This window comes from Pristiophorus japonicus, chromosome 11 (genome assembly GCF_044704955.1).
Source record: "Pristiophorus japonicus isolate sPriJap1 chromosome 11, sPriJap1.hap1, whole genome shotgun sequence".
Lineage (NCBI taxonomy): Eukaryota > Metazoa > Chordata > Chondrichthyes > Pristiophoridae > Pristiophorus > Pristiophorus japonicus.
In genome coordinates, this window is record NC_091987.1 from 67,764,775 (window position 1) to 67,787,340 (window position 22,566).

Genomic DNA, 22,566 nt, shown 5'->3' on the forward strand with positions numbered 1-22,566 from the left:
CATTAAGATCACCTCTCAGCTGCGAGTACTTGGTGTGGCAATGCTTGAATGAGGGGGCCAGGACCTAAAAGTTACGGTGAGGATACCATCTTGCAGACACATATGAAGACTGAGGAGGTAACAAGATGAGGGGTGGGTCTCAACAATGGAGTAGGAAGGTTAACAGCACATGCAGGTCCTTGGAGCGGGTGAGGCTGCAAAAGCGAATGTTGCATCTGGCCTCAGACACATTCCTATTGAGGAGAGACTGCATATTGAGCTCAAAGCATAGCATGCTCAGGTTAATGTGAAATATACTCACCCTCTACCACCCGCGTTATGTTGTTCCACCTCTTGCGATATTGGGTCGCTGTCCTGGGCACATGTGAGTTGCTGAGATGCTTTAAGCGACTTCCCTCCATAGACGTCGAAAGGTCTGTGGCTGTGGCCTCCTGCCAGCCTGCAACAGCAGCTCCCGTCGCCTCTCCAAGGCATCAAGCAGTGCATCCACGGCGGCATCAGAGAACCAGTGAGTGCGCTGACAAGCTGCTGCTGCATCTGCCATCTTCACCTTCTGACTGAATGCGTAGGAAGCGAATATTAGCATGAGGCAGTGCCGCGCCCTATCACTGCCTGAATTGAATCCAGATGGTGCCAGTTTGCCTGTGGCACAGTTACAAATGCTGATTACTGGCTGTATGCTGTTGCCTACCCACTTCCTGCCCCATGTACCGCCGTTTACTGCCTCCAGAGTAGAGTGCAACGCTTGATTCACTGCTGCAATCCCTTCTTCAGGCGGTAAAACTGAATTTCGTGGTTGGTGGCGGTAATTACCGCCTGGCGGTAAAATCTCCACTCCGGCGGTGTCACTGCCTCCAAAACAGCAGTACCGAATTTCGGCCCTGAACACTTTAGTGCAGTGCTTTAGTGAGTGAGTACTGTACTATCGGAGGTGCCATCTTTCGGATGGCCTGGATCTTGCGGTCGGCGGCATACCTACAGAGTACGCCGCTGGCATCCGAACAGAATGCGCACTTAACTGCTGGGGACTGTCTTTGGCAAACTTTCTGGAAGACGTTGCATAGTAGAGGGCAGCGTAATGACCCATGGATCCCAGGAACGCATTGTGTGTGGAAGCAGGGGAAGAATGTTTGCGAAGCCTCCAGCTACCGCTCAATCACCTTACTTTGCATTTGTAACAAAGTGCTGGAGAGGCTACTAATGCACAGATTAGTCCCCATCATCGAGCCAGCTATTCCTAAGGAGCAAGCGGGCTTCCGGAGCGGAAGTCTTCCAGAAAACCTTCCAGAAAGTTTGCCGTGGGGCGCTGGAAGCTGGCTGCCCAAGCACTTTCCGCCACCATTGCCGTCCAGGGCGCTAAGAGAGGCAGCAGAAGACCGAAAATCCAGCCCAAAGTGTCTATTCCAGCATCATAGGCAGTCCCTCGAAATCGAGGAAGACTTGTTTCCACTCTAAAAGTGAGTTCTCAGGTCACTGTACAGTCCAATACGGGAATTACAGTCTCTGTCACAGGTGGGACAGACAGTCATTGAGGGAAAGGGTGGGTGGGGAGTCTGGTTTGCCGCACTCTCCTTCCGCTGCCTGTGTTTGATTTCTGCATGCTCTCAGCAACGAGACTCGAGGTGCTCAGCGCCCTCCTCCGGATGCTCTTCCTCCACTTTGGGCGTTCTTTGGCCAGGGATTCCCAGGTGTCGGTGGGGATGTTTCACTTTATCAAGGAGGCTTTGAGGGTGTTCTTGAAATGTTTCCTCTGCCCACCTGGGGCTTACTTGCCATGTAGGAGTTCCGAGTAGAACGCTTGCTTTGGGAGTCTTGTGTCGGGCATGCGGACAATGTGGCCTGCCCAACAGAGCTGGTTGAGTGTGGTCAGTGCTTCGATGCTGGGGATGTTGGCCTGATAGAGAACATTGATGTTGGTGTGTCTATCCTCCCAGGGGATTTGCAGGACCTTGCGGAGATATCGTTGGTGGCATTTCTCCAGCGATTTGAGGTGTCTACTATATATGGTCCATGTCTTTGAGCAATACAGGAGGGCGGGTATCACTACAGCCCTGTAGACCATAAGCTTGGTGACAGATTTGAGGGCCTGATCTTCGAACACGCTCTTCCTCAGGCAACTAAAGGCTGCACTGGTGCATTGAAGGCGGTGTTGGACCTCATTGTTGATGTCTGCCCTTGCTGTTAGTAGGCTCCTGAGGTATGGAAAGTGGCCCGCGTTGTCCAAGGCCGCGCCATGGATCTTGATGACCGGGGCCAGTGCTGTGTGGTGGGATCAGGTTGGTGGAGGACCTTTGTCTTGCGGATATTTAGTGTAAGGCCCATGCTTTCGTATGCCTCGGTGAAGATGTTGACGATGGCTTGGAGTTCAGCCTCTGAGTGTGCACAGACGCAAATGTCGTCTGCGTACTGTAGTCCGATGACAGAGGATGGAATGGTCGTGGATCTAGACTGGAGGCGACGAAGGTTGAACAGGTTCCCACTGGTTCTATAGTTTAGTTCCACTCCAGCGGGGACGACATGCAAGCCGTGATCCTGACCAATGGATCCACCACAGACCCAATCCACGTCCGGACCGGGGTCAATCAGGGCTGCGTCATCATGTCAACCCTCTTCTCAATCTTCTTCGCTGCAATGCTCCACCGCATACTCATTCCAGCATACGGCATATAAGTAATGGGACTCCTTGCAGTTTTACAGCTGAATTCTTTCAAAGATATGCTTGGCCACTATTCTTATTGCAAGATTGTATACTGTACACAATTGAATAAAATGATAATGTTGAACTTGAGCCACAGGAAGCAGGTTGTTACTGCAGCCAGCACATTCTATCACATGATCAAATGTGACAATATACACAATTAAGCCAATTTCAGGAACTTCAACCCTGGATACAGTTGAGCAACACAAGTTGAAATTAATCTGTTTCCTGGACAGAAGTATTTGTGGAAATTGGAGTGACAAAAAAAAACTATTATGTGGAAGGAGGAGCAAGAGTGCTTTTTGCCATAGTTATATAATAGGAACATAAGAACATAAGAAATAGGAACAGGAGTAGACCATACAGCCCCTCAAGTCTGCTCTGCCATTCAATTTTCTCATGGCTGATCTGATCATGGACTCAGCTCCACTTCCCTGCCCGCTCCCCATAACCCCTTATCGATTAAGAAACCATCTATTTCTGTCTTAAATTTATTCAATGTCCCAGCTTCCACAGCTCCCTGAGGCAGCGAATTCCACAGATTCACAACCATCTGAGAGAAGGCAGGCCTGTCTGTGGAAATAGTGCTGTAATATAAATAATGCAATGTATATACCTCCAGAATTTTCCTCCATTAATCCTGCCTGAAATCGGGCAGGATAACGTTGGAAATTGCTGGGAAAATGGGACTCCTCCCCGCCCCAACCTCAATTTTGCTCCTCCGAATCCTGTAATGACAACTGCTGGCTGCCCTATTCCTGTACTCAGGGGTGGGGGAGACAGAGAATATATAGGGCTGGAGAGATTTCAGAGAAAGAATGAGACAGGGCCATGGAGGGATTTCAAGTCAAGGACGAGGATTTAAAATGTAAGGCATTGGAGGTGGCCAATGTAGGCCAGTGAGGATAGGGTTGATCGGTGAGCAGGACTTAATGAGGGACAGGATATGTATAGCAGAGTTTTAGATAATATGCAGATTATGAAGGTGGAGAATGGGATTACAGCAAGGAGAGTGCTCGAATAGACCAGTCTGGAGATACTGGAATTATGTTTAAGGGTTACAGCAATGGGGAGGAGCAGGGTGGAGGTGAGCAGATGGGGACAATATTGTAGAGGTGTAAGTGGATAGATTGGGCCTGAAGCTCACCTCAGGATCAAACAGGACACACAGGTTGTGAACAGTCCGACTCAGCCTGAGACAGTGGCTGGGGAAGGAATGGAATCAGTGGCAAGGAGTGAAGTTTGTGGCAGGGATTGAAGATGAAGGAGTTGGTAGTTTCAATGTTGTGTTGGAGAAGTTATGAATCATCCAAGGCTAGATGTCGGCCAAACAGTCTTATAGCACAAAGGCAGTTGAGGAGCTTACCAAAGTATTAGAAAGGTAGAGTTGAGTGGCATCAGCTGACCCCATGCCTGTGGATGATGTTGCTAAGCGGCAGCCTGCAGAAAAGGAAGAGGAGGGACCAATGATTGATTCTTGGGGGATTCCAGAGCTTATAGTAAAGGGGTGGTACAAAAAGCCATTGGTGAAATTATTCCCTTCCTTATCTATCCAGACCTGCCTGTCGCAATCTTCCCCTTCCCTTCTGTTGAGCACTGCTTACCAGAGCTCCCCATCACAATCTTCCCCTCCATCCAGTTCTATCGATCAGAATACTTCCCTCTCCACCCTCCTGCCCAGAATTGCTTGCCAATCTTTCCACTTTTGCCCAGAACTGCATGCCATAATCCACCCTTCTTGCCCAATGATGCTTTGTCACAGTCTAGTCTAGTTTAATCTTCCCATCCCCTTCCCTTCCCCTTGCCTTCCTTTCTTAATAGTGCTGCCTGCCATAATCCTTCCTTCCTATATAGAGCTACGTAGTACAGCCCTTCCCTTCCACTCAGCGTTGCCCATGACAATCATGTTTAACCAACTTGATCGATTTTTTTGATGAGGTAACAGAGAGGATTGATGAGGGCAATACAGTTGATGTGGTGTACATGGATTTTCAGAAGGCGTTCGACAAAGTGCCACATGATAGGCTGTCCAACAAAGTTGAAGCCCATGAAATAAAAGGACAGTGGCAGGAAACAGAAAGTATTGGTGAATGGTTGTTTTTCGGACTGGAGGAAGGTCTACAGTGGTGTTCCCCAGGGTTTGGTACCACGACCACTGTTTTTCTTGATTTATATTAATGACTTGGATGTGGGTGTACAGGGCACAATTTCAAAATTTGCAGATGACACACAACTTGGAAGTATAGTGAACAGTGAGGAGGATAGTGATAGACTTCAAGAAGACCTAGACAGGCTGGTGGAATGGACGGACATGTAGCAGATGAAATTTAAAGCAGAAAAGTGTGAAGTGATACATTTTGGTAGAAAGAATGAGGAGAGGAAATATAAACTAAAGGGTAAAATCCTAAAGGGGGTGCATGAACAGAGAGACCTTGGGGTATATGTGCACAAAACGTTGAAGGTGGCAGGGCAGGTTGAGAAAGCAGTTAAGAAAGCTTACAGGATCTTGGGCTTCAAAAATAGAGGTGTAGAGTACAAAAGCATGGAAATTATGATGAACCTTTATAAAACATTGGTTCAGCCTCAGCTGAAGTATTGTGTCCAAGTTTGGCACCACACTTTACGAAGGATGTGAAGGCCTTAGAGAGGGTGCAGAAAAGATTTACGAAAATAATTCCAGGGATGGGAGTGGATAGGCTGGAGAAGCTGGGGTTGTTCGCCTTAGATCAGAGAAGATTGAGAGGAGATTTGATAGAGGTGTTCAAAATCATAGGGGGTCGGGACAAAGTAGATAGAGAGAAGCTGTTCCCGTTGGCAGAAGGGTCAAGAACCAGATGACACAGATTTAAGGTGATTGGCAAAAGAACCAAAGGCGACATAAGAAAAAACTTTTTTACACAGCGAGTGGTTAGGATCTGGAATGCACTGCCTGAAAGGGTTGTTGAGGCAGACTTAATCACTGCTTTCAAAAGGGAATTGGATAAGTACCTGAAAGAAAAAAATTTGCAGGGATACAGGGAAAGGGCGGGGGAGTTGGACTAGCTGAAGTGCTCTTGCAGAGAGCCGGCACGAGCTTGATGGGTCGAATGGCCTTCTTCCATGCTGTAACAATTCTATGATTCTATGCCCTTGGAAACAGACCAGCCTATCATAACCCTGCCCTTGTAAACAGAGCAGCCTATTATAACCCTTCTGTTTCCTCTTCTCCTTCCTCCCAGAGCTCAGTTACTTATGTCAGCTTCTTTTTTGTCGAAGAACTTTTTGTTTAAGTAGTTACAAATTCTGTTCTCAATTACTGGGAAACAGACAAAAATCAGTCAAAATGCCTGGTCTTCAAAAATGTTCATCACAGTTCAACATAGTTTTGCTGTTAGCAACATCAGGTAAGGATATTTGTAAAAATACATTTTTAACTTTTTTATGCATTTAATTGTATGGAGGTAATTTTAACCTGCTGATTATGTAAACTGGGCAATATCAGTTTCGCCAACTATTATACTTCATGGCCGGTTTCCCTTTCCATTTAAATCAACGGGCAGCCGATCCAATATTGACTGTTCTATGCTATTACCGTAAGTTAAAAATACCCCCTGCCCTATACATTTAATTTCCAAAGGAAATGTGGAAATAGAGATAATTTAACAAGGTTGGTACAGCGTACATTTAAGTGGACAGCTGGATTTGCTATTGCAGAAGCTGCTGATACAAATATCTATTATATTTACTCAAACATTTCTGTTATAAATGTTGCTATTATTACCTGTTTTATGATATAGTACACTCTCTAAGTATGCACTCAATTTACTTTCCAAAGCAAGAAACACCCAATATACATATACGAATGTATGTATAAGATGCACTTATAATTATACATTCCTAATATAAATAAATAAAAATTATTTCATATTCAATATTTAATTCAAAAACTTGAATAAATTACTTCTAAGAGGACATTCTTATAATTGCAGTTTGTACTTCTCAACATTAATAAATAAAACATCACTGATTCTGTGTTGCCTACTTATACTGCTTGTAGGCGCTGACTGAGCATCTATTTCTAGATATTTATATTGAAAAATTCTCATTTAATTTTTCAGTTGAAATGTTAGAAATTAAACCTATATATTCCTTGGGAGTGAAGCAAAATAAGCCTCTTTAGGGTCATAGTTCCCCAGTTGACACAGATAGCATTGAAAGTTTGGAACCAAGCCGATCGTCTGTGGCAGACCTAATAATCTGATACCTGATCGAGGCAGATCTGTGATAATTATGGGCCACTGTTGATAATTCACCTGACACTGGGGCTTGCGAATTTTCTCGCTCAGCTCCAGATAACCATTTAAGCTAATGCCATTAGGCCTGGCTGGACAAACAGTAGGAACTTGCCAGTGCTCTGTACTGTCAGACTGTGAGGTTTTAGCTGGTTAAACTTCAGCAGTATCCCTACGCACATTTGAGGTTCTCTAAGCCTTGCCTCTGCTAACCTGTGCCGAAGCCCTTTGGACCGACTTATGTTATCTATGTTCTTCATGTGAATGAGTCTGCACTCCATATCAGGCCAACAGAAATTTCATCCTTGTGGATTTCTCAGTAGCTTGGACTGGAGACTCAAACTTAATAATGGTTTTCTCTGCATGATAGAGACCCAGTTGACCAAAAAAATATATTTAAACGGTTGTATTCTTTAATCCACAGGACTGTTTCTTACAGAAAGTACTGACGATGCAGAGCCTATTTTTTATAGTGAACTTGGGAAACCAACTTTTTTAAATATTCACTCTCCAAAGTCCATTTACAATGAGATTTCATGGTTTAAAGGAAACTCAAAGGTTGCAAAATACAAAAATGGTTCTAGATCCTATGCTAATTATGAACAGAGAGCAGAAGTTTTTCAAAATGGAACTCTGAAATTTAACATCGGAGAAGCAACTGATGAAGGAGAATACCGTTATGAATTATGTAGCAAAGATGGAAAATGTCACAATGGTCAACATTTTAAATTGCATTTACTTGGTGAGTTTATTTCTTTTAAACTTTTCTGTATTAGAATCTGGTCCAAAGCTTCGGGACAATAGCGAGGGGATTTGTGTATATGGGCAGGGAGGTGTTGCTACAGTTGTACAGGGCCTTGGTGAGGCCACACCTGGAGTATTGTGTACAGTTTTGGTCTCCTAACTTGAGGAAGGACATTCTTGCTATTGAGGGAGTGCAGCGAAGGTTCATCAGACTGATTCCCGGGATGGCGGGACTGACATATCAAGAAAGACTGGATCAACTGTGCTTGTATTCACTGGAGTTCAGAAGAATGAGAGGGGACCTCATAGAAACGTTTAAAATTCTGATGGGTTCAGACAGGTTAGATGCAGGAAGAATGTTCCCAATGTTGGGGAAGTCCAGAACCAAGGGTCACAGTCTAAGGATAAGGGGTAAGCCATTTAGGACCGAGATGAGGAGAAACTTCTTCACCCAGAGAGTGGTGAACCTGTGGAATTCTCTACCACCGAAAGTTGTTGAGGCCAATTCACTAAATATATTCAAAAAGGAGTTAGATGAAGTCCTTACTACTAAGGGGATCAAGGGGTATGGCGAGAAAGCAGGAATGGGGTACTGAAGTTGCATGTTCAGCCATGAACTCATTAAATGGCGGTGCAGGCTAGAAGGGCCGAATGGCCTGCTCCTGCACCTATTTTCTATGTTTCTAAATTCAGTGGGTAATGGTAGGGGACCACAAATCCTTTGGAGTAAAGGATTTATTTCCAGGTAGTTAGAGTATTGTAAAATTGGAGAACAACTCTCTGAAACAAAAACAGAAAATGCTGGAAACACTCAGCAGGCCAGGCAGCATCCGTGGAGAGAGAGTTTAACAGATGTTGCCTGGCCTGCTGACTGTTTCGGATTCTAGCATCCGCAGTATTTTGCTAATAACTCTCCAAGTTAGGATTAGCCATGTATTGTAGAAGCTCCAACTCCTTCTAACTCCTGGAGCATTACCCGTAACATCAACCTGTCAACATGCATTTGCACACAGAATGCATGTTGTTAGCGTCATGCATTGCAGGAATAGCTCCATGCACATGCATGGTGGTTCAGATTTGGTGCTGCAAGACGTGTAGGAAGGAAGAGTACAGGATAATCATGGTGGCAACATCTGAACCACATCAGTGGTGTTGCTGATTAGCCTGAAAAATAAGTATAACACTGTCACTATAATACTGATGGTTGTTTGGTATGGTACAGATCTAGTATTGATTTGGCATTATAACAGTTTGATGTTGCTCTGGTGTAAGCATTTACATAAGAACGTAAGAACATAAGAAATATCAGGGGTAGGCCATACTACTCAAGCCTACTCCGCCGTTCAATAAGATCATGGCTGATCTGATCATGGACTCAGCTCCACTTCCCTGCCCACTCCCCATAACCCTTTACTCCCTTATTGCTCAAAAATCTGTCTATCTCCACCTTAAATATATTCAATGACCCAGCCTCCACAGCTCTCTGGAGCAGGGAATTCCACAGATTTACAACCCTCTGAGAGAAGAAATTTCTCCTCATCTCAGTTTTAAATGGGCAACCCCTTATTATAAAACTATGCCCCCTAGTTCTAGATTCCCCCTTGGGTGAAAACATCCTCTCTGCATCTACCTTGTCGAGCCCTTTCATTATCTTACATGTCTCAATAAGATCACCTCTCATTCTTCTGAACTCCAATGAGTACAGGCCCAACCTGCTCAACCTTTCTTCACCTCAGGAATCAACTGAGTGAACCTTCTCTGAACTGCCTCCAATGCAAGTATATTCCTGCTTAAATAAGGAGACCAAAAGTGTATGCAGTACTCTAGGTGTGGCCTCACCAATACCCTGGACAGTTGTAGCAGGACTTATCTGCTTTTATACTCCATCCCCTTGCAATAACATAGAAACATAGAAACATAGAAAATAGGTGCAGGAGTAGGCCATTCGGCCCTTCTAGCCTGCACCGCCATTCAATGAGTTCATGGCTGAACATGCAACTTCAGTACCCCATTCCTGCTTTCTCACCATACCCCTTGATTCCCCTAGTAGTAAGGACTTCATCTAACTCCTTTTTGAATATATTTAGTGAATTGGCCTCAACAACTTTCTGTGGTAGAGAATTCCACAGGTTCACCACTCTCTGGGTGAAGAAATTCCTCCTCATCTCGGTCCTAAATGGCTTCCCCCTTATCCTTAGACTGTGTCCCCTGGTTCTGGACTTCCCCAACATTGGGAACATTCTTCCTGCATCTAACCTGTCTAACCCCGTCAGAATTTTAAACGTTTCTATGAGGTCCCCTCTCATTCTTCTGAACTCCAGTGAATACAAGCCCAGTTGATCCAGTCTTTCTTGATAGGTCAGTCCCGCCATCCCAGGAATCAGTCTGGTGAACCTTCGCTGCACTCCCTCAATAGCAAGAATGTCCTTCCTCAGGTTAGGAGACCAAAACTGTACACAATACTCCAGGTGTGGCCTCACCAAGGCCCTGTACAATTGCAGCAACACCTCCCTGCCCTTGTACTCAAATCCCCTCGCTATGAAGGCCAACATGCCATTTGCTTTCTTAACCGCCTGCTGTACCTGCATGCCAACCTTCAATGACTGATGTACCATGACACCCAGGTCTCTTTGCACCTCCCCTTTTCCTAATCTGTCACCATTCAGATAATAGTCTGTCTCTCTGTTTTTACCACCAAAGTGGATAACCTCACATTTATCCACATTATACTTCATCTGCCATGCATTTGCCCACTCAGCTAACCTATCCAAGTCGCTCTGCAGCCTCATAGAATCCTCCTTGCAGCTCACACTGCCACCCAACTTAGTGTCATCCGCAAATTTGGAGATACTACATTTAATCCCCTCGTCTAAATCATTAATGTACAGTGTAAACAGCTGGGGCCCCAGCACAGAACCTTGCGGTACCCCACTAGTCACTGCCTGCCATTCTGAAAAGTACCCATTTACTCCTACTCTTTGCTTCCTGTCTGACAACCAGTTCTCAATCCATGTCAGCACACTACTCCCAATCCCATGTGCTTTAACTTTGCACATTAATCTCTTGTGTGGGACCTTGTCGAAAGCCTTCTGAAAGTCCAAATATACCACATCAACTGGTTCTCCCTTGTCCACTCTACTGGAAACATCCTCAAAAAATTCCAGAAGATTTGTCAAGCATGATTTCCCTTTCACAAATCCATGCTGACTTGGACCTATCATATTATCTCTTTCCAAATGCACTGCTATGACATCCTTAATAATTGATTCCATCATTTTACCCACTACCGATGTCAGGCTGACCGGTCTGTAATTCCCTGTTTTCTCTCTCCCTCCTTTTTTAAAAAGTGGGGTTACATTGGCTACCCTCCACTCCATAGGAACTGATCCAGAGTCAATGGAATGTTGGAAAATGACTGTCAATGCATCCACTATTTCCAAGGCCACCTCCTTAAGTACTCTGGGATGCAGTCCATCAGGCCCTGGGGATTTATTGGCCTTCAATCCCATCAATTTCCCCAACACAATTTCCCGACTAATAAGGATTTCCCTCAGTTCCTCCTCCTTACTAGACCCTCCGACCCCTTTTATATCCGGAAGGTTGTTTGTGTCCTCCTCAGTGAATACCGAACCAAAGTACTTGTTCAATTGGTCCGCCATTTCTTTGTTCCCCGTTATGACTTCCCCTGATTCTGACTGCAGGGGACCTACGTTTACTAACCTTTTTCTCTTTACATATCTATAGAAACTTTTGCAATCCGTCTTAATGTTCCCTGCAAGCTTCTTCTCGTACTCCATTTTCCCTGCCCTAATCAAACACTTTGTCCTCCTCTGCTGAGTTCTAAATTTCTCCCAGTCCCTGGGTTCACTGCTATTTCTGGCCAATTTGTATGCCACTTCATTGGCTTTAATGCTATCCCTGATTTCCCTTGATAGCCACGGTTGAGCCACCTTCCCTTTTTTATTTTTACGACAGACAGGAATGTACAATTGTTGTAGTTCATCCATGCGGTCTCTAAATGTCTGCCATTGCCCATCCACAGTCAACCCCTTCAGTATCATTCGCCAATCTATCCTAGCCAATTCACGCCTCATACCTTCAAAGTTACCCTTCTTTAAGTTCTGGACCATGGTCTCTGAATTAACTGTTTCATTCTCCATCCTAATGCAGAATTCCACCATATTATGGTCACTCTTCCCCAAGGGGCCTCGCACAACATTCCATTTGCCTTCCTGATTACTTGCTTTACCTGCATACTAACTTTTTGTGTTTCATGGACAAGAACCCCCAGGTCCCTCTGTACTGCAACATTTTGGAATTTTTCTCCATTTAAATAATAATTTGCTTTTTTATTTTTTCTGCCAAAAGTGGATAACTTCACACTTTCCCACATTATACTCATCAGCCAAATGTTTGCCCATTCACTTAGCCTGTCTCTATCCCTTTGCAGATTGTTTTGTGTCCTCCTCACAACTTGCTTTCCTACCCATCTTTGTATCATCAACAATCTTGGCTACATTACACTTGGTCCCTTCCTCCAATTCATTAATATAGATTGTAAATAGTTGAGGACCCAGCACCGATCCCTGTGGCACCCCACTAGTCACTGTTTGTCAACAGGAAAATTACCCATTTATCCCGACTCTCTGTTTTCTGTTAGTTAGCCAATCCTCTATACAGGCTAATATATTACCGCAAACCCCATGAACTTTCATCTTGTGCAGGAATGTTTTATGTGGTATTGTATTGAATGCCTTCTGGAAATCCAAATACACCACATCCACTGGTTCCACTGGTTCCCCCTTCTCTAATTTAATATTGGTACTGGTCTGGTAAAGTTCTGGAATTGGCACTGGTACAGATATAGGTCTTATATTGGTGTTAGACTGGTATTGTTACTGTTCTGGTATTGATCTGATATTGGTACATACAGTTCCTCTGGAATACTGGACTTGCACTCATATGTTTTTGTTATATTGGATGGTGAGGCCCAGAAGCTGGAGCATTCCGGTTCTGTGTTACAAGCAAAATATATATTTTGAACCACTTAAACTGCGCTCTGGTAATCTTTTTAAAAAGTGTTTATACATGGGTTGCACCCACAGTACCATGCTGACCGTTGTACAGGTCATCATGTCATTATGCAGCAAATTATAGGAAATTGAATCATAAACCAGCAGTCTTTAGCTGGTCTCAAGGCAAACTAGAACCAACATGTACGGAACACCTGTTTCCTTTGAATGTGTTTGCAACAAGTTTCAAGCAGTTCAGAGTAGTTATTATACACCAGGAGCCAAATTCAAATCTGCTTTGTCCCGTAATGTGTAATATAACTGCAATATAAGATCCTACATCATTACCAGTTTAGAACTTATACTAATCTCTTGTTGGTCTTCATCTATAAGGTAATCTATTCTACATTATATTAGCTGAATATCTTAGTGGTTCTTTACAGGAAAGTTTTTAGTGAATTCGACCAAGCCATTTCTTTCAGTTCATTGCATGGTTGAACAGTACAGTTCTTACGTCATTGAAAAATGTTAAATTTCGTTATTTTGGGCCCAAGTTTCCACATGATTTGCGCCTGATTTTTAGTAGCAACTGGTGGAGAACGGACTATCTTAGAAATCGCAATTCTCCACATTTTTTTTTCTGCAGTTCTAGTCAGGTAGAACAGTTCTACTTTGGAACATAATTTTTTCTTCAAAAGGGGGCGTGTCCGGCCACTGACGTCTGATTTGAAAGTTTCCACAGTGAAAACGTACTCCAAACTAACTTAGAATGGAGCAAGTGAAGATTTTTGTAGAACTGAAAAAACCTGTTCTACACATTAAAAAATCAGGCGCAGGTTACAAATTAGGTGTAGGGAACGAGGGGGGGAGGAGCGGGGGAGGAAGGGAAGTCATTAAATTCTACAATAATTCCTTAGTTATACTTGTACAAATATTATACAAATAAATCCAACCTGAATAAACATTTATAAGCAAAGAAAGGATTAAATAAACCATGTTCCTACCTGTGTGAAAGTTCTTCAGGCAGGCCTTTAGGAAGCGGTTTGCCATTGGGACCGAAGGCTGAATGGGCCGGGCCCGAGACTTCGGGCAGGGCCCGTCCCCAGCACCAGAGGTAGGTGGCGTTGGGTCGAGTCGGGGAGAGAGGTTCGGTTCGGGTCGGCGGGGGAGGGAGGGAGAGAGGGAGGGGGAGGGAGGGAGAGAGGGAGAGAGGGAGGGAGGGAGAGAGGGAGGGGGAGGGAGGGAGAGAGGGAGAGAGGGAGGGAGGGGGAGGGAGGGAGAGAGGGAGGGGGAGGGAGGGAGAGAGGGAGGGGGAGGGAGGGAGAGAGGGAGGGGGAGGGAGGGAGAGAGGGAGAGAGGGAGGGAGGGGGAGGGAGGGAGAGAGGGAGGGGGAGGGAGGGAGAGAGGGAGGGGGAGGGAGGGAGAGAGGGAGGGGGAGGAAGGGAGAGAGGGAGGGAGGGAGAGAAGGAGGGAGGGAGGTCAGGTCGGGGAGGGAGGTCAGGTCGGGGAGGAAGGTCAGGTCAGGGAGAGGGAGGTCAGGTCGGGGAGGGGGAGGTCAGGTCGGATCCAGTCCGGGGGCGAGAGTAGAGTCGGGTCGAGTCGAGTGGGAGCGGGAGCGGCAGCGGCAGACGCAGACGGGTCAAGTCGGGTCCGGTCTGGTCGGGGAGCGGGGGGGGCGGAAGCAGGAGCGGCGGGGAAGCAGGAGGGGCAGCGACAGGCGGGTCGAGTCGGGTCCAGTCGGAGGGGAGGGGGGCGGGGCGGAAGCAGGAGCGGCAGCGATAGGCGGGTCGAGTCGGGTCCGGTTGGGGGCGGGGGGGGGGCGGGAAGCAGGAGCGGCAGCTCGTCTTCTCTGAGGAGCAGTTCCTTCAGCTGCTCAGGGTGGGGACGCACTGGAGGACGGGCAGGGTGCTTGATCTCGGAGCTGGAGACGTAGAGGTTACTAAAACCATCAGCCCCCATTTTGACGAGGTCTATGTGACTGAAGTGTCTCCCACCATGAAGTGGCAACTTAAAAAGAAACAGTACAGAGTTCGAGGTCGGGTCGGGTCAGGTCCGGTCCGGGGGGGGGGGGGTGGAAAGCAGGAGCGGGAGTCGGCAGGAAGCAGGAGCTGGCCGTGGGAGGAGCCTTATTCACGCAGCCCCAGTGAGGCCATTCGGCCAGGGCTAGGGGCTGCGTGCTTTGGGCCCCTCCCACACAGTTTCGGGCGCCTGGAGCTACTGCACATGCGTGCCCACTGTAGTGCGCATGTGCAGAGCTCCCGGCTCCCGCCGCGCCGAGGGCCAGAGGACCTGCAGGGAGGTGGAGAATACGGAGGGTTTTTTTAGGCGCACTTTGTGGCGCGAAAAACGGGTGCCCAGCTCGGAGGGGCGCCCGTTTTTTATCGTGTGGAAACTTGGGCCCACTGTCTCAATAAACTATACCTTCCCAATTAGCCTAGATTTAACAGTAATGAAAATAGATGTAAAACCCTTCAGAAATTTAAGGTGAGTATTCCTTTTCTACATTGGTAACATTTCCAGGACAATGAATAGGAGTTATAGCTTGGCTCTTATTATTCTTATTCAAATTTATTTTTATGTCACTGGATTTTTTCAGAAATATTTTTACACAGACAACTTCCCCACACACTCTGTGCGCCGGTGCCAACTTCTTCTTGGTCAGATGATGGCATTTCATTTCACTGTGCAAGTCTGTCTGTCAAGATGTAAGAAACATATATGACAGAAATTTTCCAAGAGCCCTGCCACCAGTGGGGACTTATAGGCTGCAGCTGGTTTATCAGAAACCCACAGGTGCTCTGCCAGCACTTTTCTGTACATTGATTTCAAATGCACACAGAGAACTCTAGTGCTGGTAAAACGAATGCTGAAAATTTGAACTGAAAACAGAAAATGCTAGACTTGCACAGCCTGTGAATCAATGTTCTAATGAAGGGTTATACCTGAAACAAAGCCCTATATTTCCCTTTTACTTGATTTCAAATTGACCTATTTTGTATTTCCAATTTGTTCAATATTTGTAAAGTCTAGAGCTGTAGTTTAAAAAACAACACGGCCTTTCAAATTTCCCCTGTATTACCTTCATATATTAACACATAAATCATAGGCAGCTGCTTCTCAAACTTACAGTTGTCACAAAAAAATCTGCAATACTGATGGGAAGCAGTTGTTGAAGCATATAGCTGGATCAGAGAGTTCTGATCATGTTATTCCCATGAATCACAAAATTAACATAGTTAATCATGAGAAACACCAGAAGCATGAGTGTAAATTACTTCCTGAAGCACACCTTCCATTATTTTCTTCTGTATGTAACACACACTGTAGTATAAGGTGAAGTTTAGCTTATTTCTAATTTTTCTATTATTTTATGAAATGATCACTGAACACTGGTTAGTTTGCTTAGCTCATCCATATTGAAAGCATTGTATCCATGAGGTTAAGAGGTGCCATAATTCACTTGTTCATTTGTTCTTATAAATTTTATATATTGACTTAATAGATTATTGATGGTGGAGTAGTAACATTCGTGATTTTGTCACTTAAGACCAACTAAAGTATACAAATCCTTTAAGTGAACTTACAGCTGGAACGTGGACCTTTGCTTTAATTGTGGAGGTTTTCTGATATAATTGAAATATCAAAGCAGCTTCATGTTACATAGAACAATAAGTATCACCAAATTTATGATCTGGAGATATATTGGTTTGTTACCAAATATTTCTAAATTAATTTTATAGTAGATTTAGACTATACAGTGCATAGCCTTAAAGCATGTGCATTTTAATTACCCCACAAACTATAGATTTCTACCATGTCTTCAAACCAACAGCTCAAAACCTTGGCAGATTTGATGCACTATTGTTTTAGTTGTAATTGGGTTAAATAAATGAAGGTTATTCTAAGAAATTTTAATAAGGATATAAGTAAATGAAGTTTACCCTAAATGAACATAAGAACATAAAAAATAGGAGCAGGAGTAGGCCATTCGGCCCCTCGAGCCTGCCACGCCATTCAATAAGTTCATGACTGATCTTCTACTTCAACTCCACTTTCCTGCACTATCCCCATATCCCTTGATCCCCTTAACATCCAAAAATCTATCGGTCTTTATCTTGAATATGCACAGCAGCTGAGCCTCCACAGCCCTTTGGGGTAGAGAATTCCAAAGATTCACCACCCTTTAAGTAAATAAATTTCTTCTCATCTCAGTCCTAAATGGCAGACCCCTTACTCTGAGACTGTGACCCCCCTGGTTCTACACTCCCCATCCAGAGGAAACATCCTCCCTGCATCTATCCTGTTAAGCCCTGTCGTGCTTTCTTATTACAATTAGCTTATACAGCTAAAAGTGTCTAGTTGGATTTATTGTGCATGTAATTATGGAAAGACTAAAGCTTATGATCGTAAATATTAAGATTAATTGCTGTGCAGTTTAACTCAACAACACAATTATTATTCATTATTATCTACACAGACTTATCTTATATACTCGTTCTGGGATGTGGGCATGGCTGTCAAGGCCAGCATTTATTGCCCATCTATAATTGCCTTTGAGAAGGTGGTGGTGAGCCACCTTTTTGAACCACGGCAATCAGTGTGGTTAGGGAGGTAGTTCCAGGATTTTGACCCAGCGACAATGAAGGAACAGTGATATATTTCCAAGTCAGGATGGTGTGTGACTTGGAGGGGAACTTGCAGGTGATGGTATTCCGATGCGTCTGCTGCCCTTGTCCTTCTAGGTGGTAGAGATCATGGGTTTGGGAGGTGCTGCCGAAGAAACCTTGGCGAGTTGCTGCAGTACATCGATGAGACTGTATTTAGAATGACACAGAAATTACAGAATTTGGGCTGGATTTTATATATTAAGGGGCCAAAATTGCCCACCGCCCAAAACGAGGCTTTTTAAAGTTTTTTTCCGCCATGTCGTGGCAGCTAAGGAGTGGAAGTGCCCTTGTAGCGGGTCGACTGCCCCGACCAGTCATCGGTGCCGTGTTGATGACATCAGCGTGGCGCGGACGTGCTGTGTCAAGTTGATGTATCACAACGTCTCTCCCCTTCAGTATGCGAGCTCTGCATACTTTTAAGTTAGGTCCACTGGCCCACCAGGGAGGGTTTCGGCCAGGCCAGTAGCCTGGCACCCAAGAGGGGATGCCAGACGGCCTTGCGAACCTGGGGGCATAATTGCTGGGGGTCCCTGCCAGTCGGTAAAGGGTCGGCGCCTGCGCGTCCCAGGCACCGCTCCAAAACTCACGATGGGCAATTTACAAAATGGCGGCCATTCCGCGCCTCCCCATGGCCGTCGCTTTCAGGCGGCCAGAGGCCTTACTGGGAGGGGCAAATTCGGCCCATAAATGTCTTTGCCAACCACAACCTATTGTGGATGATCGTATTGACATCCTCGCTTTGCCTGAACCCTAGTTCACAGCTGACGACATCATGTCCCTTACTGAAGCCACACTTTCCATCTGCCTTTTCCACTTGCTGCAATTGTGGCTTACTGTTCAACCCAACCAGTCCATATTTGTGTTTATTCTCCAAATGAGCAGTAATCCTAATCCCGTATTCCTACACTGTTCCACATCTCTTCATCCCCTTTTCTTCATACCACCTATCTAACTTATTCTTAAGAGATAACATGGTCTCTGCTTCAGTCATCAAATCTACAGTCTCACAGCCTTCCACATAAAACAGATTTCCTCTGATCTCTGACCTAAATCGCTTACCTTTAATCTTATTTCCATGTCCCCTCATTCTAGACATCTGAACTAACTATCTGGGTGATCATTTATTCACCATGTATTTCATGGCACAGGCATGCTGGGCTGAATGGCCTCTTTTCGTGTGGTATCATTCTATCACTGTACCTCCATTTTTAACTCCACAAAGCTGCTGAAGATGAGACACAATAATATGCAGTTTTTGTGCAACACTCGATAAGCCCTTTAACCAAAGTGAAATTAACACATTGACTGTGCAGTAATCTTGAAGATTGACAGCATCAATGTTGCAACAATGGGTCATAAGTTGCTATATTTTGCACCGCAATTTGCTGATAGTAAGAGCAGATAAAGGCTCAGCGAGAGAAACTGAGAATCTGGGACCTGAAATAGGACAAGCAACTCTGTATCTCCTTAACCAATTAGATTGAAAGAAGGAAGTGCAAATTAGAATGGGTGAACTCAATGTCAAATCAAGTGCAGAGAGGGAAAGAAAGAGAGCAAAAGAAAAATTGGGTTAAGAGAGAGAGAAAAAAGAGACAGAAAGGAAAATTAAAAATAAAGTTAAATTTCACATTTTTAAAGTATCCAACAACAATTAAAACCTGAAGGAATGCGACACCACACTTGTAATAGTTAATTTTCGGTGCCAGAAAGGTTCATTGGCAGTAATTAATAATTAGCACATCGTTAAAAGAATCTCTGACAGCTCATCCAGGCTTAATTAAATATGCATGAACCTTAAGAGGCTCCAAAACAGACTCCTTGCATCATCAGACCACCTCTAACCTTCTGTGGTGACTTTAGTTTGTATCTACTGCTCAGGTACAACAACCTCATGCCATTCAATGCATTTCAAAAGTGAGATACACAGAGAGATGCCATTTTCAGGAAGCCAATGGCAGTGCAGTGCATTGCGGACAGCAACTTTTGGATTTCCGCATTTAACCGCGCATCTGCCTCGTGCCTGAAGTTTCTGCAGCATTTGCACATAAATAACAGCGAGCACTTTTAGCCTCACTCTTATTTTGACAGCAAAGTATTGCTTTCACTGGTGTGCCAGAGTCCATGTAGGCTGTAATTGGACCGCAGTCAAAATGGCAGTGTCGCGTTCTGATGATGCCATCAGGCATGACACTGCCATTTAAATTAGGTCCCCATTCATGAATTCAGGCAAGTAAAAATGGTAAGGGGCAGGAATATGTCAGGAACGTGGTGCAAACCTCCATTACTATCTTAACACCCACTCCACACCACCCCCCCCCCCCACCCCACCTCTGCCGGCACTGTTCCTGCACAGTGAGGGGTTACAATCGACCTTGTGGCTTCTTTTCCTGCCAAAAATTACTTTCACTGACATGTATACATGAATGCTGACATCCTCAGTGTTGAAAGCAGTGGGAATTTTCCTCAATTTCTTTCCTCAATATTCAAAAATGTCAATTAGTCATATCATAAAAGTTATTAATAAATTCTGGATATTTGCAACACCACAAACAATCTTTATTGATAAATCCTAATGTACTACTCAATGAGTGCTTTTCAAATCTTATGATAAAATAGTGATTTAAGTGCCTAAAATTCTTGGGGGTTGGGAAGGGTGGAGAGGGAATAATTTACAACATTGGTTGAAATGGAGGCCAGAAAGGAAAACTGGGCGATTGAGAGTTTGGTGGAGGTAGGATGAGATGAGCTTGGTGGGGATGGGGAGAAATGAGAGAGCGAGAGAGAGGAGAGTTTGGTTCAGTGAGCAAGGACAGAGATAAAGCAACAGGGACAGTGGAACAGACGGTCGCTATCTTGTGTTAGAATTGAGGGTGGAGGGGGCAGTGGAGGAGTTTAAATAGCTGATTAGTAGTAGAAAAAAAGAATTTGGGATTATCTTCATCCTCATTTTGGTGGACGAGAGAAAGGCCACGCAGAGTTTGATGTGGTCAAGCCAGATCTGGTGATGGATGGCCACAGCCGTTGTGTGCCAGGTATGTTCAAGTCTGGCCCTTGGACTTGAGGGAGTGAAGATTGTGGTTGTTCAAGGGAAAATGTCCGCTACGGGAGATGGTGATAGTTTTTCTGGGGACATCCAAAGTGAGGGTGAGGAAGTGGTTGACATCAACAGTTGTAGAGGGATCATGGCAGATGTAGGGCCAAATGCTGGGCAGTATGGAGTTTGAGAATGAAATCAACTTTTATTCCAGGGGCGATTGCAGAAGGAAGTGGTTTGAAAGAGGTAAGGGTATGTTGGATACAAGGAAGTGGTCGGAGATAGCCTTGTTTATGATTGAGACCATGGGAGATGGTGAAGTCAAGGGGATGGCCGTGAATATGAGTAGGATAGTTACCAAGGAGGGAGACGTTAGAGAGGACAGGAGAGCATTAAATTCAGTGGAGAGAGGGCAAGTGGAACTGAGTTGGAGATTGAAATAAACTAGCATCTGGAATATCTCAGTGCAGAGGATCAGAGAAAAAAGTAATGAAGATATCTGATTGATAAACCAGGACAGGTTTTAGATGGGCAGTACACAATGAGAATTTTAAAGGAGAGGCAAGATGTGAAGCATTCAAAGGAGAAAAAAGTACCAACAGAATAGGGAAAACAGCCATGACATTACTTGCTGATGAGGTTCGAGCCACAATCGCAGCAAGTAGAAAAGGCAGATGGAAAGTGTCGCTAGGTGGCTTCAGTAAGGGACATGATGTCATCCGCTGTGAACTAGGGTTCAGTCAAAGCGAGGATGTCAATACAATCATCCACAATAGGTTGTGAATGGCAAAGTTATTTAATATCTAAAATCCAGCCCAAACTTTGGTAGGGTGGGGTGGATGTGGGGAGGTGCGGGAGGGGGTGAGTATTCTGTCTGCCCCCCACGTCTTGGGCCCATATCTGGGATAGTTATCGGGCTATCCTAGGAAGCCGTCCCATTATTAAAATTCACATAGATTGTTCTTTGACACTTCCTGGGCCTCAGGCTTCCCCAGACAGAGCAGATGTACACAGGAATTTTCTTCAGGAGATTAACTGAATGGAGTAGAGTTCCTGAAATAATAGATTGTGCATCGTCTTTCGAAGGAATGGATTTTACTAGCTCAATAGCCTTTTCTTGTTGCAGGCTTTCTTATACTATTACATTTATCTGTAAATTTCAAAAGAATATTTGATTTTATCATAGTCTTGGAATAAACTGAACACCAATCATGTTTTATTTCCAATATTAGTGCACACATGATATTATTTAAAAGTGTGTATTATTAAGTGTAAAAATTGTAGAGAAAGCACAATGCCATTTCTCAAATTACATCATGACTATTTTGGGTAGTGCCTGGCCCCACATTGTCTGTCACTATAAAATCCAATGGTATCTTTTTTCAAAGCAGACCAGCTGTTTAGCTTTGGAATATTTGAAATCAACCAATGAATGGTTTTCTAAAACCCCTACAAAAAAGAACAACATTACATACCGATTGTGAGATGATTTCTTACATTTAAGATTAAAGAGGGTCAATTGTGAAAAATCTAACCTTTGAATTCAACGGAGTAGATTTTCTGAGTCCTTCCTGCCAGTGAGCCTTTCATTTTCTATCCATTGAAAAATGTTTACTGAGAAAATGGGAAGGCTACATTTCCTGAACGCTGACTTTGTTCTTTAACAAGTTGGGGGCAATTTTCATCTCACTATCATTCCAATTTGGGCATCAACAGGACAGTAAGATGCCCAGAAAACCGGTGGGAATCAGATCAGCTGGATTTCCTTTCTTTAGGATCCTGCTTGTGAACAGGGTCGGGCCTGGTGCGAGTGTCTGAAGCTCTTGCCCAAAATAGGCGGGAGCTCCATTAGTGCATGTAAAAGGGGAAGGTTGCTCCGCCAATTTTGGGGTAACATCTGAAGCCACTATTCACCTGTGCTAGACCCTTGCACCAACCGCTGCTGGCTCATGGTCAACTCTACACTCACTCTCAGCCCTCTGATTACACCGTGCAACCTCCAACAGTGTGCCCACTGATATTCTGCCCCTCAAATAGCTCCTGGATCCACACTCTCTCCACAACTGTCTCCAAACGTGGACACTGGTTTGTGAATGCCCCAGGTTGACTCCATCCTGTCTAATTTTGGAATTTCCTTCCT

At 44.6% G+C, this 22,566-nt stretch overlaps 1 protein-coding gene across 1 annotated transcript in view; it reads left to right on the forward strand.

Annotated features, from left to right (window-relative positions):
- Positions 1-6,012: 6,012 nt before the first annotated feature.
- The window catches only part of LOC139275750 (T-cell surface antigen CD2-like), a 44,878-nt gene continuing 28,324 nt past the window's right edge, over positions 6,013-22,566 (forward strand). Inside the window, exons 1-2 of the mRNA XM_070892949.1 lie at positions 6,013-6,081; positions 7,394-7,711. Coding sequence (XP_070749050.1) covers positions 6,021-6,081; positions 7,394-7,711 — 379 coding nt within the window. The 5' untranslated portion in view covers positions 6,013-6,020. The remainder of the gene's footprint in view (positions 6,082-7,393; positions 7,712-22,566) is intronic.